The 14345-nt window shown below is 38.0% G+C and overlaps 1 protein-coding gene across 1 annotated transcript in view; it reads right to left on the bottom strand.

The window, feature by feature from the left end:
• Nucleotides 1–239: 239 nt before the first annotated feature.
• The window catches only part of LOC107715972 (WD repeat-containing and planar cell polarity effector protein fritz homolog), a 59907-nt gene continuing 45801 nt past the window's right edge, over nt 240–14345 (bottom strand). Inside the window, exons 12-18 of the mRNA XM_016522253.1 lie at nt 13679–13802; nt 13463–13526; nt 7201–7303; nt 4280–4382; nt 1457–1542; nt 697–725; nt 240–386 (exon numbers count right to left, since the gene is read on the bottom strand). Coding sequence (XP_016377739.1) covers nt 339–386; nt 697–725; nt 1457–1542; nt 4280–4382; nt 7201–7303; nt 13463–13526; nt 13679–13802 — 557 coding nt within the window. The 3' untranslated portion in view covers nt 240–338. The remainder of the gene's footprint in view (nt 387–696; nt 726–1456; nt 1543–4279; nt 4383–7200; nt 7304–13462; nt 13527–13678; nt 13803–14345) is intronic.

Below are 14345 nucleotides of genomic sequence, written 5' to 3' on the forward strand. Positions count from 1 at the left end.
AAAAAGATAGAACCGTGGAAAAGTAGGTTAGAAAATGTTTTCACTCAACGAGACTGTGTAGTACTGGCCATAAACAGGATTTTACAACCCCTTTTCCAAGATAGAGTGTGACAAATTATGTGACATAAAATTCTTTAACAAACACTGTGCATCAAACTAAAAAAGTAATCAAAACCGAATCAAAAGAATTGCAAAAATATGTTTTATTTAAAAGTAGTTTTTATAGTTTAAGCACATTTAATCTGTTACACTGTTTCTTTCAGTAAAAAAAAGTATTCTATTGAAAAAAAATAAATAAAAAAATACTAAAACCTATTAATTGTACAAAATATGTCTATTTACACTAAACCAAAATGAATAACTTTCAGTTTCCCCTCCTCAGACACCTAAAAGTCACAAAATATGAATATAATTATTACAACTATCAGCAACAACTGCAGTAATAGATATTAAATATTTCATTTAATACAATCATGAAGTTTTTTAGAAGTGAAAACATGACAAAGATATATATAATAAACATGAAGTACTACTTTTCACAGAAAAATTCTGCTCAGTTTTAGATATCATACCTGGCAGAACTGATTTGTCTACATGCATCAATTATAGAACAGTAAATGTTGCTCATACAAAAACTTAACACCACAGTGTATCATTTTAAAGTAAGCAATATACCATAGAAATTTAAATCATTACCTGGGTGTTCCGGTCAACAAGGTTGATTTCTAAAGAGAGAAAAACATTAAGAAAAACTTACTTAACAAGTGAAAATCACATAGTGTCTTAAAAAGTGTCTTAAAACATTTCAAGATCTACTTCAACCCATCTGCTTTGCATGTCACAGCGCCACCTTTCTGCATCCACACCTGAATCAGGTGATCAGATGAGCGCCAATCACTCAGTAATCTTGTGTAAATGTACTGTATGTACGAGTGGGTGGAAGTGTTGAGTTCAAGCATCCTCTGCAGCTCAACTGGAGGAGGGTTTCTCCATGGTAAATTATGACTGTGCCATTAGCATTCAGGATTATGCATGTATTAAAATTCTGATGTAAATGTCTGTAATAGCCTACAGTCTGTACTGTCCAATAAATATGTATGGGAAAAAGTTTAATTATTCTGTGGACAGAAAAGAATAAAACATTCATGTTTTAGGATGATTAGCTAAGTACAATACAAGCAGAAAAAAGGCAGTCAACTTGAACCTATTTTTGAGAGGGCAAAACAGAAGGGAAGATATCATTCTCAGGGCATTAATGAGGGAATAATCTACAGCAGTAGAGCTCTGTGTAAAACACAAAGTCAATATAAATTATAACCATAAAGCTCAATGTGAAAAACAAGCTGTGCACCTTGATCCAAATACTGAGTACAAAGTAGTCATTCAACCCTGTTACTTTTGTATCTACTTTGAGAACTGTATTTACTCAAGCGGACTTGTATTCAAAAGAACACACCTGTGTGTTTCCAAGGCCAGGTGCGATGACTTGTGAGGGTGTTCGAGAAGTCATCTGTAACCTCAGAGGTTGACGTTTCTCCAGCCCTATTGCAGACAAAAATGACTATAATCATGTTTTTCATACATGTCTGACTAAAGAAATCTCTCTTACCCCATACAGTCAGACTCAAGAGCAGTTTTACATGTGCACTGCTAACCCTGAATGCTATATGGAAATATTCTGGTCGTCTGCATTCAGAAAGATGGAGGTATGAATGCTTCACAGGATCCAGCATTACTATCCTGTTCACACTAATAGCAATGTGTATTAGCATTCACAGCAGACAGACCTGGATCTCTTTCACACATCAGGCCCGACCCTCAACAGGGTGAAGCTACGTGTGGGAGTCAGGCCTTTCCTGGGGATTCATGGGTATTCCAAAAAACACGCTGCCACTGTGCGGCATGCCGTCAAATCCAGAAAACATGTAAGACGGCGTGAATGTTATCAGTCGTATTGTGGGCTGTGCAATTTATGTTTTCTGTGGCGACTGGCGATGGCCAATTTCTGTGCTTTTTTCCATTTCCTTTAGTGATGCATGGCGCTTACAAGGAATCGAGGGAGGAGGAGAAAATGAGGCCTACGGGGCACAGCCCACACCATACAAACAAGCGAACAAACACATACACATCGCTATGCATGCACAGATGCAAAAAGTGTCACGAGTCCAAGAGCTGGAACGCATCTCTCCGAGTGCGCTGTGTGTGTGTGTGTGTGTGCGAGAATGAAAGGATACATCAACAGATGTGTGTCGGGATGTTTTCCAGATATCCGCATCTTTGCCTCTCTCCCTGCGCAGTGCTGGATTTAGTACAACTGACAATGATGCCACCAAGTCATTGTACTCCTCTCGCTCACTCTCCCGATCTTTTTTTTCTTTGCCAGCACAACGCAGGCATGAAGCTCGAATCGGTGTCTCTAAGCCTTATTGGCTCGGCATAAGAAACAATAAAACTTCATCGGAGACCAGATTAGTCTGGTTAAATAGAATAAAAAAACAAAAAACAAACACAAAAAGTGAAAAATGAGAAGAGGATTTCCGCTCTCGCTCTCGACTGCTATTTATCTGGGTGGAAGCATCACCCTCTGATGTCTTGTATGCGGCCATGTAGCAGTACAGGCCTGAAAACTGGGATTCAGGCTGCCAAATTACCCAAAACTCCTTATTTTATGTTTTAAAAACCCTTTAATCCCACCCCATCCTCTTTGGGCCGTCCGCTCGGAACTGGCTGATGGGAGAGGGAGGATTTGAAGGAGATTGAGGGAGCTTAAGTGGGACAGAAAGAAAAAGAGTCAGCATAAAGTCAATGGTCCCTCCATCAACAGCAATGGAAGCAGAGAGAGGATAAGACAACAAGACAACCCTCATGTAACACACACACACACACACATTCACTCTACAGTGGGGAAATATTTATTACTGCTGATTTTGTAAGTTTGCCCACTTACAAATAAATGAAGGGTCCGTAATTTTTATGGTAGGTTTATTTTTACGGATAGAGACAGAATATCAACCAAAAAATCCAGAAAAAACACATTATATAAAGGTTAGAAATTGATTTGCATTTCAGTGAGTGAAAAAAAAAAAGTAACTATAAAAATTACAGACCCTTAATTTCTTTTTAAGTGGGCAAACTTACAAAATCAGCAGAGGATCAAATAAATATCTTCCCCACTGTACACACTCACTGTAATGGTCCAGGCCAAACTTGGGTGAACTACACATACTAGAAGAGTTAGTATGGGTGTTTGCTCAAAATATTCCACTTATGTAGGCTACTAAATGTTTGACATGAATTTAAAAGGATAGTTCACCCAAGAATGAATTCAGTCATTATTTACGTCCCTCAAAGCTGTATCCCAGTGCCTGCTGTATGCTGTTGATTTCCCCCCCATGCAACACAAAGTGAGATATTTTAAAGAATCTTCACATAGCTATTTTCCATATAATGACAGAAGTTACTACTACTGTCAATCTACAAAAGGGCCAAACAAAGTCCCATAATAGTAGTGCACAAAAATTACACACTATGTTCCAATTCTTCTGAAGCCATATGATAATCTTGTGTGAGGAACAGACCGAAATTTATGTTGTTAATCACTGAATGATTGAACTTGACAAATGGATCAGTGCAATATCTGAAAGAGTCGTTCTTTTCTATGAACCTGTTTATCCAATTCACAAATCAAACTGAGCAATTCGTTCTTAAACGGTTCTCAAGTTCAGCTTACAGAGTCTATGCTCCAGTCAAGGCGGTTCTCAAGATTATCAACAAATAATGACTTAAATTTCACAATAAAAAAACAATAAGCCTCAAGAAGCCATGGTTTACTAATAACAAATAATAATTTATTCTTCAGTAATGTCCAGAAGAATGGTTGCCAAGCACCAAAGACACAGCAACACACAGACACAAAGGAGCAGTAATAGTGATGTAATGAGGTCACAGATGTGTGTTTATAGAGTATTTTACAACTGCCTTAAACACATCTCAGCCAATCATAATGAAGGACCCGAACTATCACTTTTATCAAGATGCATGAAGATTCTCCAAAAAAGTCTACTTCTGTGCTCCACAGAAAAAATAAAACCATATGGTTGGCAATGATATGAAGGTGAGTAAGTAATGACAGAATTTTAATTTTTGGGTGAACTATCCCTTTAAGAAATTCACCCTCATAAATGCTGCAAGACAGACCAGTTTGTTGCATTTCTAATACATCAGCTAACAATTTGATCTAAATATGAATAATGAATAATAAAAAAAAAAAAACACACACCTTGATGCAGTGCTCCAGTGATTGGGGTCGTGAACATGCCTCTCACTGATGGTTGATGGTAGTTGGACTCTACTCTGTCCTTCGTACGCTGACTGACACTCATCTGAAAATCACACACAAAATCCCATCATGCCCCGAGGGAAACAGTTTAACATGTAGAAAAATGTAGAAGCTCTTCTGTATGAAGCAGAGAAAGAGCGCAAGAGACAGAACATGACATATTGTGTAATACATGGGCGTCTTGTACACGACTCTCCCAGACAGAGACAGTGAGGGTTACATATAACAAGAGACACTAAGTGAGACTTGATCTCGGGGAACACCCTACAGCACAGCAGTGTGTGTGTGTCTGCGTCTCGTGAGCTTTAACATGATCCCTCTCATACGCTCTTCTCAGAGTCCTCCTTTATAATTGGCTCTCTCACCAAATCAACACACTCCTCAATGAGACAGTGAACACTGATTCTCTTCTGTGACAACAAAGCAATGGTGGAAAGATGGAAAGACAGACAGACAGAGAGAGAGACACTTCATAAAATCTATGCAGGGAGATTCAGAAAAATGGGAAAGAAAAGTAAGGAAAAATACATTTCAGTGATTAGGGCTGTTCATTTAATTCATTCATTGAGTATAAACAGTTATAGGAAAATTTTATCTTTAATTTAATTTAATCATGCTCCCTGACCCTTGGAGTGATAGAGCCGTTTAAAAATAATGATTTTTTATTTATATAAAATGTATATAATATATAACATTATATATATATATATATATATATATATATATATATGTGTGTGTGTGTGTGTATGTATATATTTTTTAAGAAATTAATACTTTTATTCATCAAGGGTGCATGAAATAAAAGTGACAGTAGAAGACATTGATCATATTAAAGATTTCTATTTCAAATAAATGCTGAAAGAAAATGTACAACTGTTTTCACAAAAATATTAAGCAGCAACTGTTTTCAACATTTAAATAATAATAAATGTTACTTGAGCACCAGATCATCATATCAGAATGATTTCTGAAGGATCACAGGAATAAATTAAATTTGAACATACTGTATATTAAAATAGAAAAGTTATTTCACAATATTTAATAATAAAAAAAATATATATATATATTAAAATTTTACATAGTTTTTATATATTAAAATAGTGCAGACAGACAGACTCAACTGCAGAATATTGCTGTGAATTGTAGGCTAGTGACTGGCTTGCGTCAAATGATATGGAAATAAATCAACAAAACTGACTTGAAAATCCAATTTTGGTTAATACTCGAAATTATTTGCGATTAACTAATGAATCAGTGTATAATGTAATTAATTTGATTACATTTAGTATATTGGTTTAAGAGACTACATGGACAACATTGCTAAACTGTCAGTTAATAATCATCCAGAAGCAGCTACAGCAGATCAATACCCTTTAAAGCTGTTTTACACTTTGAGCTTTGTTTTATTTATGAGAATGGCCATGTAATGTGTGAATATTAAGTCACTTTTGAATTTCTGGTGTGTGTGTGTGTATCCTTTAGAGTCATGGTTGGCTGACAGTGTGAAACATTTGCTCCAGGCTGGCCAAATGTAAACAAGACACCTTGTCTTTTTAATGCACAGCACAATGCTGAATCCTACCGCGCTCATTCCCTATTTATGATCCTGCACACTGCCCTACAGAATTTCCTCTAAATATTCCTCTATTCCAGAATAATCCCTGCACACAAACATATCAGCACCTGAAAGAAGCTATTGACCCCGAAAACGTACAGAGTTGACAGAAAAGAAAAAGAGAGAAAAGGGGTATCTTGCACTTTAAAAAAAAATCTCAGGCAATGACTTATAATTGCAACATTTTAACTATTAACAGCGGTAAAATGCCCCCAAACACACTATTTTGCCCATCTGTTCCTTTCACATTCGCACTCTTAAGCACTTCCTTCCAAGGCTAAGGTCTGCTCGGGGTGAGAGAGCAGGGAAATCATCAAGGACATAATTAAGAGGCTTATGGGCAGACAGGGTGGGAAACACACACACCCTCACGTTTTCACCCCCTTATTACAAGCTAAATACCTCCCCTTGTCTCATCTGTACACCTGTTAGCTGAACCACTTCTGTCCGTCCCTTATCCCCCTCTCGCTTTTTTCTTTCTACGGCCTTCTTTCATTTGAATGTATGCCCATCCTGCTGGCAGAGGAAATGTATGTTGAACATCACTGATGAACAGCTCGTAGGACATCCTCATCAGGTCAGCAGGAAACAGAATATCAGAGCTGAGGTCAATGCACTTTAAACCAGTCCTATTCAGCCAATTAACAACGTGAATTAATCAAACTCTCTCTATATCTGCACACAGAGCTCCAAAAAAAAAAACTTAAAATAGTCAAATATAATTACATATGGGATTAAAAATTACGAAACCTAATGACTTTTTTAAATTTCCCAGTGGTGCCACCGCCGGGGTCACATGTGCCTTACGTCATATCATGAAAGACTGAATGAAACTAACAGTGTACACGTTTTTTGAACTTGGAGCAAGAGTAAATTCTTCTGTGACATGCCACATGCAATGACTGTAGATGGAAAAACCGGACAATTTCAAAGTTGAAAGAAATCATTTTTCTCTGTCAAAATAATTGAACCCATCACAGCTTATTATGTTTGTCCACAAAATGGAAGACGAAGGGAATGTGGTTGGGAAAACAATTGTTTGAAATCAATATTTTTGAAATTCCATTTGGTGACCAAGGTAATTTTACCTTGCAGCATTTATTTGAATTTTTCTAAAAGAGTAAATGAAAACATGCAGATGAGAGTTTATGAGTGATCATTTTGCACTTATAAACATTAATCACACTCCAATAGGAGATTTTGGAGCATTTTATTGTAACTAACATTATGTGAATGATTCTCTCACCTGGTGCCAATGTTTGTGCCTCTGCGTCTATTTCATTAGCCTTCTTCTTGGCTACAGCAGCTAACACCACCTCACCCTTATCTGCTGCCACGTAATGGAGGTCCTTTGAAGGTAAAGCAGAACAGCAGAGCAATCTAAAATTAATCTCAGCTCACATGACAATACTTCAGTTTTTTCCCTTTTTCATTTTTGCGCTCTGCTCAAAGAGAGAGAAGGTGCAAAGAGAGGCTGCAGGTGAAAAAGAGCGAGAGAGAATAGATTAAATAATCTGTTTGAAGTTTCAGAGGGGGGAAAAAAACATAAAAGTATCAAACTTTCAAAAAATCAGTCTTGCTCATTTGTTCAATCGCCTTTATGTTGTCCTCCCTCCTTTTCTCTTTCTCCCTGAACTCTGACCGGATGCAATCATACTGGTTTCAAAAAGCACAAAGATGTGGGGAAAGGCATGTGTCATCTTTTAAAAAGCAGGAGCGATGCTCTTCATGTCGGAATAGTTTCAACTATTGTCATTACGAGCAGGTGGTTGTGAGAACTCGCTCTTGCTCTTTCTCTCTCTTAAATATGAGCCCTCTCATCCCAGAGAATAGACTATAATATATCTATTTTAGGGCCTCATGCAGTCAGGAGACCTCCATTAACCCGCAAACATGTTTTTAAATGTCACACACCATTAGTCCCACCAAAATGGATGCCGGATTGAGATGTACAACAAAGATAAAGCACATCCGACTGCTCAGAGAACTTCTATGTGTGAATAATGACACCAGATGTGCTTTACTGACAGAAATCTTTGGTGTATTAAACTAAAAGTCTTTTTAAAAATCATTAAATAGGTTTAACAAGTAGTTAATTCCAGAATAATCTAAAGAGAGAGGCCTACCAACAAAGTGGTAAATTCACTATAGAAAGTCTTACTGCTTTCACAAAATGGGGAAAAAGCAAATATGTTAAAATATGTTGACAAAAAATTGCATTCATTAATAACAAAAAAAAAAACTATTGCAGCCTAGTAATAGTTCATAAATCAGTTCCAGGAGTGTAACAAAAAAAAAGTAAAACAAAACAAAACAAAATCAAATGTATGTATGTATGTTTTCAGTACAGTCATGCGGTACAAAACTTTCTCCGTGAACAGAATATCCTTATGTATCAGTAGAGAAGATCCTCAGATGTTCAGACATGGTGGAAAAACTTATAATAATGTAATTGACAGACTACATTTGACTATCTTGGAGGTGCCCATTCATGGGTAAATTAAAGTGAAAGTTGGGAGAGGAGCTCAGTGCTGACTCTGAACTAATAAGATCCTCTCTCTTTCTGTCCGTTTAAACGCTAAACCCATCCTTCCGCTTCAGGGACATCAGTCAGAGCTGCAGCGAGATGCAGGGAGGGTGAATGCAGCACAGTCAGACCTGCAGAGCACTAATGCCTGTATTGTCAACCGGCCTCTGCAAGTCTGATCAAATGAGGGGAGGGGGATAAGAGTGACTTACAAACATCAAACAGGACTTGATTTAGCTCTTCACAGGCTCAGGGATGAGAGCCAATAACCTCACGATTCAAACAATGATTCTTCTTTTTAAACAAAACAATCACAGGCCACCAGACCTTAAAAAAAGTCTAAATTAACATTTAGGAGCCGAATGCCTTTTTACTTGACAAAATACAGAATCACTCAATAATGATGGAATAATATTTGTACCTCTTTGAAAAAAAAACTCAAATATTGAGTTTGAGATTAAACCTCAGTTTTATTCCCAAACAAAGTTTATCTTCCAATCAATTAAAAAGTACAAACGCTGCTCATTATGCTAAACAATGACCAATATTTTTTTTTAAATATTTCCATGTTTTTTAGAATACCACTCTGTTGTGAATACGTATATTTAATTCTCTGCCCAGTTTGAATTGGACATAACTGAAAATTGATTCCTGATTTACTGAGTCAACTGCAAACTAATATCTCTAAACGATTCAGTGAATCTGATTCAAATCCCTAACTCACATTGGAATTTGAGACTGTTTCATGAATCTTTTTGAGTGATTCATTAAAAAGAACCAGTTCATAAGAGCGGTTGTGTATTTTAAGAAAGTCTACATTTCTGTAACCCCCAAGTGTAAGAGGAAAAATCAGATGCAACAACGGAGATAGAGAGAGCATTCTAAGGGCATCATGTTTTTGGTAAAGGCCGAGAATCAAAAGGGAAAACGAAAGGGAGCCAAAAACACTGGATATTCGCATTGCATCTGAAGACCTCTGTTTCAGCTTAGCAGAACATAATGCTTTCTGAGCCACAAAGACAGACAGATTGAAAAAGAGAGGAAGGCCAAGAAACAGAGAGACAGACGGAGAAAAAGCGAGTGAATCCAGACGTCTAAGAGGGATGACAATAATTCTCTACATAAATCAGATATTATAGCTCTTATTCACCACAGCTTACACAGGACACAGAATCGGGTCTAATCTTATTTATTTAAGAGCTTTAAGAGCTCAAATGTGGATAAACGGCCTTTTAGTGTTATTTTTGACTGGAGAGGCATATGGAGACAGGATAAACAGCTGGTCCAGCGATGACACTTGATATTCGCTCGACGTCAGAAAAGAGTTTAAAATTAACATGGACCAGTGGAGCAGAGCAAGAGAGAGAACCGTTACACGCACAATTGCGCATTTACACTCACACACGTGCAAAGACAATTCTGGAGGATCACACCTGTAATCCACGTGAGTGTTTGAGGAAGGTGTTTATCAGATACGTGAGAGGGTCTTACAAAGTTCATTATCCATCTCAACACAGAAACCAGCCAATATCAGCTCAGTGCCGCACATCATGTCTAATCGTTGATATTAACACTGGCCCCCTCTGTTTCCAGCAAACACATGCCCCATTAACCAACAAAGCAAGCATATGATCACAATTATGATCTAATTAATTAATCGGCAGATCAAAAAAAAAAAAAGCACAGGAACGAGAAAAGTCAGCGAAATACGGCTAAACGAATTAGCGCAGACGCTATCAGGGTTCACATCAGAGGATAATTACAAGTATAGAACATTACAATTATGCATAACACTCCAGCGAACGAGTGGAGGGGCAACCCTGCCCTCCCTCTCCCTTCCTCTCTACCCCTTTGGGTGACTCCGACCCCTCCAATTTCTTCCAACACCAAAGTGCTTCACTTCACAAAAGGCTTCTTACAAAAGAAAAGAAAGAGAAATTCTTTCGGTGCTCCATTGTTGGTTCGGAGACAATGGAGACTCGAGCCTGGCTCATACTGGGGGCTCTTACATGGGGCTCCATCCGTTTTGTTTCAGCTGACCTTTGTGACATGGAGGGGACCAGATCAGATGGAGCAAGGACCCCCGCTCGTTCTCTTGCTTTCTTTCTCTCCCTCTCTCCTGTGGGTGGTTTAATTTAACTTCTGTGGCTAATTAGCCAAGAGCCAAAACCGCGGGGTGAAACGCCACTGCCTTTAGCTCCCTCTCTCTGTTTCTCTGCCTTTAGCTCCCTCTCTCTGTTTCTCTGCCTTTAGCTCCCTCTCTCTGTTTCTCTGCCTTTAGCTCCCTCTCTGTCTGCTCTTTGTTGATTCACAAGGACTGATATTCATGGGCCATTCATAATTTGCCACTTTCGTCTCTCTCATCCTTCCTCTTTTTCGTTTTCCCAGTGCATGTCCCAAGAATAACAGATCCAGGTTTCCTTTGCCTTTCTCTCTCCCTCCCTCCCTCCCTCTCTCTCTTCTCTGCCCTTTCAGGCTTGTGTGGCTCGAGCTCCACCTTTTCAATTGGGGCCCTCAGCAGCAGCACTTAGTGGGGAATGAATTGGAACGAGAGCGATCAGCGTGAAAGAAGGAGGGAGAGAGAGGAACTGCATGAAAAAAGGACAGAGAGAAAGAGAGAGACAGCGGCCGGTGTGAACGCTAATAGGGAAGGTGTCACTCGGGCATGGAGAGAGGAGGCCTAGAAAAGGGGTCACACACACAAGACCATTTAAAGGAGTGAGAAAGGAGAGGGAGAGAAAAGATAGTGAACCGGCCACGAGAGCTGTGAAAGACAGACTCCCTCGCTCTTTTTCTTCCACACCCCCTCCCTCTTTCTCTTAGCTACTGTTGCTCTCTGGAGTCTCAGGGATTCTTGTTATGGTAGGAGAGAGGGGACGTGCCATGGCCAGGGGCCTCAAACCCCGAGCTGCACCTGCCCAGAGCCTCTCAGTCCAAAATAGAGCCAACTCAAAGCTCTCTGCATGCACCCATAACCCACCCATAACTAAACTATAATCATAGACAATGGCAACACATTTTACAGCTCATTTTAGTCATTTAAAAAAAAATTAATTTATACCTCAGTCACAATATTAAATTAATTAGTCTTTTTAATAATAATGATCAAAGATTAACGTGTTTGCAAATACATCCAGTTGTGACTGGTAACTTATAAAGACTTCATTAGATTATTTAAATTATTTAAAACATGCTTCTGCCTGCAGTTTACCTGGCAGTTTTGAACATTTTCATATGTACAAAATGTTATGAACTCCTGGGGGTTTTCTAAAGGGGAACTGGAGAGGATTTGTGAGTTGATCAAAATTTAATAACTAAACAATAATGTCAAATCAAAATAAATAATTTAAAAACAAAACAAAAACACTTAAAACAAAACACTTACTAAAAAGATGAAATATTGAATAATGTATTTACCTGTATTTCATGTGACCATTAACTGACATCAGAGAACCGTGAACATGCGAATGTGTTGTTAAGTTATTGAAAAATGAACTAGATTGAGATATTCGTTGTATTGTTTTGTTGCCATTGTTCGTGCATGTTTGAAAGTGCATGCTCACCATAAATAGATCTCTCGCACCAATATCTACAGCCAGCAAGAAGGCTTTTTCAAACCGCTGGTGTCTGGAAGAGATAAGTCAGAAGTATTGCACAGCCATTTCTAAACACCTGACTGACTGCTGATTTTTATTTAACTATTGTTTTTAATTAAAGAGGACTCAATCACATGCAGGAGGTGGTGTGTACTCTATGTAGAGTGTGTGACAAGTGTGTACCTGAGCAGGTGATGGAAGAATCGGCGGGCGTATCTGCTGATGGGGTCTCTGTACTCCAGTATGACAGTGTTTGAGAGGGGTCTGCAGGGGGCATAAAACATCCCCAATGCTGCTTCCAACTGACCTGCAATCACACACAACAGGATCTAATATGTACATGCAGTGGCCCCAAACTCTTTTCATTGTATTAGATACAAAATATCAAACAATGTGTAATCTGCAAACAATTTATACTACAGCATTTCTCAAAGCAAACTTCAAGGTGGTACCAGTGACTTTTAGTGTATTCATTTAGTTCAACACATTAGCTATGAATGTTGACGATGTACTGCTAATTAAGTAAGACCATTTAAAGGAGTGAGAAAGGAGAGGGAGAGAAAAGATAGTGTACCAGCCACGAGAGCTGTGAAAGACAGACTCCCTCGCTCTTTTTCTTCCGCACCCCCTCCCTCTTTCTCTTAGCTACTGTTGCTCTCTGGAGTCTCAGGGATTCTTGTTATGGTAGGAGAGAGGGGACGTGCCATGGCCAGGGGCCTCAAACCCCGAGCTGCACCTGCCCAGAGCCTCTCAGTCCAAAATAGAGCCAACTCAAAGCTCTCTGCATGCACCCATAACCCACCCATAACTAAACTATAATCATAGACAATGGCAACACATTTTACAGCTCATTTTAGTCATTTAAAAAAAATTTAATTTATACCTCAGTCACAATATTAAATTAATTAGTCTTTTTAATAATAATGATCAAAGATTAACGTGTTTTCAAATACATCCAGTTGTGACTGGTAACTTATAAAGACTTCATTAGATTATTTAAATTATTTAAAACATGCTTCTGCCTGCAGTTTACCTGGCAGTTTTGAACATTTTCATATGTACAAAATGTTATGAACTCCTGGGGGTTTTCTAAAGGGGAACTGGAGAGGATTTGTGAGTTGATCAAAATTTAATAACTAAACAATAATGTCAAATCAAAATAAATAATTTAAAAACAAAACAAAAACACTTAAAACAAAACACTTACTAAAAAGATGAAATATTGAATAATGTATTTACCTGTATTTCATGTGACCATTAACTGACATCAGAGAACCGTGAACATGCGAATGTGTTGTTAAGTTATTGAAAAATGAACTAGATTGAGATATTCGTTGTATTGTTTTGTTGCCATTGTTCGTGCATGTTTGAAAGTGCATGCTCACCATAAATAGATCTCTCGCACCAATATCTACAGCCAGCAAGAAGGCTTTTTCAAACCGCTGGTGTCTGGAAGAGATAAGTCAGAAGTATTGCACAGCCATTTCTAAACACCTGACTGACTGCTGATTTTTATTTAACTATTGTTTTTAATTAAAGAGGACTCAATCACATGCAGGAGGTGGTGTGTACTCTATGTAGAGTGTGTGACAAGTGTGTACCTGAGCAGGTGATGGAAGAATCGGCGGGCGTATCTGCTGATGGGGTCTCTGTACTCCAGTATGACAGTGTTTGAGAGGGGTCTGCAGGGGGCATAAAACATCCCCAATGCTGCTTCCAACTGACCTGCAATCACACACAACAGGATCTAATATGTACATGCAGTGGCCCCAAACTCTTTTCATTGTATTAGATACAAAATATCAAACAATGTGTAATCTGCAAACAATTTATACTACAGCATTTCTCAAAGCAAACTTCAAGGTGGTACCAGTGACTTTTAGTGTATTCATTTAGTTCAACACATTAGCTATGAATGTTGACGATGTACTGCTAATTAAGTGTCAAAGTACTTTTTACTTAAAATACATGAACCACAAAACCAGTCATAAGGGTCAATTTTTCGAAATTGAGATTTATACATCATCTGAAAATCTGGAATCTGAGGGTGCAAAAAAATAAATCCAAATATTGAGAAAATCGCCTTTAAAGTTGTCCAAATGAAGTCCTTAGCAATGCATATTACTAATCAAAAATTAAGTTTTGATATATTTATGGTAGGAAATTTACAAAATATCTTCATGGAACATGATCTTTACTTAATTTCCTAATGATTTTTGGCATAAAATAAAAATCAATAATTTTGACCAATACAATGTATTTTTGGCT

The sequence above is a fragment of the Sinocyclocheilus rhinocerous genome, unplaced genomic scaffold (genome assembly GCF_001515625.1).
Source record: "Sinocyclocheilus rhinocerous isolate Xijiao unplaced genomic scaffold, SAMN03320098_v1.1 scaffold749, whole genome shotgun sequence".
NCBI lineage: Eukaryota > Metazoa > Chordata > Actinopteri > Cypriniformes > Cyprinidae > Sinocyclocheilus > Sinocyclocheilus rhinocerous.